This window comes from Setaria italica, chromosome I (genome assembly GCF_000263155.2).
Source record: "Setaria italica strain Yugu1 chromosome I, Setaria_italica_v2.0, whole genome shotgun sequence".
Classification (NCBI taxonomy): Eukaryota; Viridiplantae; Streptophyta; class Magnoliopsida; order Poales; family Poaceae; genus Setaria; species Setaria italica.
The window spans coordinates 10,498,322-10,502,036 of NC_028450.1; the positions used below are offsets into that span (position 1 = coordinate 10,498,322).

A 3,715-nucleotide genomic window follows, 5' to 3' on the forward strand; every position below is an offset into this window, starting at 1 on the left:
TTGGATTTGGGAGCGAATGCCCGTGGGTCGACCTTCCCGTCTCCGTGTCGATGTAAGTCACAACGGCCAATTCCTTTTTCTACTTTAATGTTCGGAAAACTATTGTATCATGTGACCAATTGGACTTACTTGCAATTTCAGCCATGGCATCGAGACGATGCTCGTCCCACGTTCTATCATGTGTGGAAGCATGTGCGGCCCGTTTGTGGCAATCCTGATAGGCGCTACAGGGCCTACACAAATGAGTTTGATGTTCTCACGCAGCACCAGGTAATTTGCTCACCATAGTTTTTTAAGCTAACTTCCGTATAATGATAGATAATAAGTATTGCTTGAAAATTTTTGAAGGTTGAATGGAAACCGTACAACCGTGAGCAGCTTGGCCATATCGTATTTTCACCGACGTGCTACAGAGACAGAGAGCTGTGGATCAAAAGTCCACTTGCATACATAGAAGGCTCTTCCGGCTATCTTTGGATGCCTTGATTGTTTCACCTCTGCTTGCGCGCCACATCTACAAAGAGGTACCGGAAGGGCAGGAGGTACGGGACCAGCACCATTGGACTCGCCCACATAACGCACATACCACCTACGCCGCTTGTATTCACAGCCAAACGACGTCATCTCACCTGGACATCAAGTGCAACAAATTTAATACACAAATAAACTTTACACACATAATCCATACGAGCTATATACATCATTTTGATAAAATGTAAACACTCGATCTACAAAATACAAACACTGAAACATATCAACTATAGCAACTATATTAAGGAACAAAAATATAAGATTAATTAATTGAATATATAAAAAAAATACATGTCATGTAAACCACACAATTGGATGAATATATACCTAAATCGAAGCATTCAACAAGTTCTACACGTCAATATCGCGGGCAGAGACTCAATTGCGTATGAACTACGTATCATCTAACACAAAACACCATTGCATTTCATTCAAAATTCAAATCACTAACCTAACCCTAAGTCACCTAAACATCCTCTGATCTACCAAATGCAACGGTAAAACACGAGAAAAAGTAGGGGAATACCTTCCACACGAAGCAGGGATCGATTTCCACTACTTTTCCCCACCCAAATCACCGGATTTTGGGTGGATTTGGGGGTGGGGCGGTGGGGGCCGGTGCAACAAGCTAAGGGCGCTGGTGTGTCTGGAGGAGGAAGAAAGGAGGGAGGGAGGAGGAAGGGAGCCGGCGCGTGGAATTAGTGCAGGTCCTGCCGCGCCAGGCGGGCTGGCGCGGCAAGTGCCCGCCCACGTCAGCGCCCACCTGGCGCCGCGACTCGCCGCGCCAGCGTGGTAGGGGCCGCCGCGCCAGTGCATGCAGCGCGGCAGCGTGTTCCTGCCGCGCCAGGCGGTCTGGCGCGGCCAAAAGGGTTACGCGGCGCAAATTAAAGGCCGGTGAGGTTATTTTTAAAAATAAATAAAAAAAAGTTAAAAATAAAAAAAAGTTCCATGATCACCTTATTGCCCCTGGAAGAACGCATGCCTGACAAGGCTTTCTTTGAACCAATATCCAGTAGGCATTGATAACATACGATCCCATTGGAACTTATGCAGTAGCTTGCCCGTGCTGTCACAGTGAAATATATGACAAAAACTGGAACAGTAGATCAGCACATCTCCTTTCTCTGACACAACCAATACCTCAAAACTGCATTTCATAGCAACACTCAATTCCACCATCGGAAGTTCAATCTGATGCTTCAATGACCAGACCTCTGTCTTGTAGTCCTGTAGCACCCATAGTTTCACCATCACCTTGCTCTCATCCATATGGCTGATGCCGAGCGCACCATCCATGTCAAGCAAATGCTGCCACTGCCCATTCTCAGTAGGAGGACTCATGCACCTAAAAGATTCAGAAACCGTGTCGAAAACAACTAGAGCATTTTCCTGTGAGCTGTAGACGATCCAATGCAGGCAGCTATGGAGCAAGACAGGCGGGTGCCCACAGACAAATAGCAGCCCAGCTGCGATATACTGCTTGATCGACGCTGAGACTGTAGCTGCAGGCAGCCCAATGCACCTTGGCTTTGCATAGGGGCCCACAGTGAGGATGTAGTAGGCAGAATTGAGTTCTGGATATCTCCTCCTTCGGTGCAAGATGCGGTACTCGCCCGAAGGGCTGTGCTGGTACAACCCTGCGACATTGGTGCCGATGAGGCTCGGCAGCGCGTTCCGCTGGCGCGTGGCCGGGTTGCAGATGTAGAAGCTACGATTGCAGAGGGAGAACAGGAGCAGTCCGTCGCAGGAGGCGTACACCTTGTATTGACGGAAAAGGAAGTCGTGTAAAGGGAGCCGGAGGATAGGACGGCGCTCGGCGGTGGCGGGGTCTCCCCGGAGGTCGAAGGCGTCGAGGGCATCCCCTACGACATGTACGGAGATCTGGCCACGGAAGAAGACGAGAGGGAGCGACGTCTGGCGCCGGTGGTGGGCGAGGAGGAAATCGGCGTCGGAGGTGAGGCGGCGCCACGAACCGCAGACCGCGCGGCAGCGGAGGAGCGCCTTGGCCGGCAGGCGGACGAGGATCTCCCACACGACAAGCTCATCCGGGAGGACGGGGATGACGGCGCAGGGTGACTGCGGCATGCCGCCCACCCCCCGCCCCCGCCCCGCGCGGCCCGGCGCCAAAAGCCGGCGGAATCTGTCGTTGGTCGCTCGCCGGCCGACGGTGAATCCTAGGGTTTTTGGGGCTGCGCGGCGGCGGCAACGGCGCTGTGTGGAGGAGAATCGGTAGTGGACTGGTGGTGTTTGGTTTATGGGAAATAGGGGATGGGATACGGGGTTAAACCATTTCCTAGATTTTGGGTCAGGGATAGAAGAGCAGTTCGGGCAAGGGATGATAGATTCTGGATTAGGATAGAAAAGCAGTTTGGGCGATGGAAGAGGTTCAGACACTCAAATGATAAGTTTGTATTCGAATTCGAACATTCAATATCGGTACCATATCCGAATCAGGATACTTAAAGTTGCATTTCTAAGAGCAACTCCAAGAGCTCCCTTAAACTACCCCTAAAACCTTAATTAGGGGAAAATAGCAAAAACAAGTTGCTCCAACAGATCCCCTAAACCTCCCGCAAATTTACGTCCACCCGCATCCGCAGTTATTTTTCCCATAAATATACGCGGCGCACGTCCTCCCCCAATCCGTCTATGCATGCCCACTCGCGCCTTTGTTATTCCGACGCGCACCATTTTCCTAAGTGTCTTCGGCGGCGGCGGCGCCGTTCCTTCCCCTTCAGCGGCGGCGACGCCCGGCCTGTCTTCCTCGAGCGGTGCGGTGCCCGGGCCGTCCTCCCCGAGCGGCGGCGGCGCCTGAACTTTGCTCCTCGAGCGGCGGCGGCGCCGGCGGCCGGCCCTGTCCTCCTTGAGCGGTGGCGGCACCGGGCCTCTCCTCCCCGCCAGCGGCGACGCCGGCGGCCGGCCCTATCCTCCCCGAGCGACGGTGGCGCCCGGCCTGCAGAAGGAGCCGCCAATATCCTGGTACTACCTTCCCCGAGCGGTGGCGCCCGGCCTTCCCTGAGGGCCGCGACAGGAAGGGCCACGGACGACGAATCGTCGGCAACTACTTCCCAGGTACGCCTACCAGCAGGTCAGATTTTCCCCAAATCACAGGCTTCTAGGCTCCGACGAATACTGACCATGCCTCTGTTTCTATGTGCAGCGCGAGCATTGGGTGGGCGTGCGA

At 53.4% G+C, this 3,715-nt stretch overlaps 1 protein-coding gene across 1 annotated transcript; it reads right to left on the minus strand.

Annotated features, from left to right (window-relative positions):
- Positions 1–297: 297 nt before the first annotated feature.
- Positions 298–2,954, minus strand: LOC101753423 (F-box protein At5g49610). Its single transcript, XM_004952132.3, has 2 exons — positions 1,488–2,954; positions 298–629 (listed from the first exon to the last, which is right to left on the minus strand). Exon 1 carries the CDS (start codon positions 2,614–2,616, stop codon positions 1,489–1,491), a length of 1,128 nt encoding a protein of 375 aa, XP_004952189.1. The 5' UTR covers positions 2,617–2,954; the 3' UTR covers positions 298–629; position 1,488.
- Between the last annotated feature and the right edge of the window lie 761 nt (positions 2,955–3,715).

Bases quoted from the DNA above. Each gene is read 5' to 3' on its own strand.
- LOC101753423 (XM_004952132.3), bottom strand. From the start codon at position 2,616: ATGCCGCAGTCACCCTGCGCCGTCATCCCCGTCCTCCCGGATGAGCTT.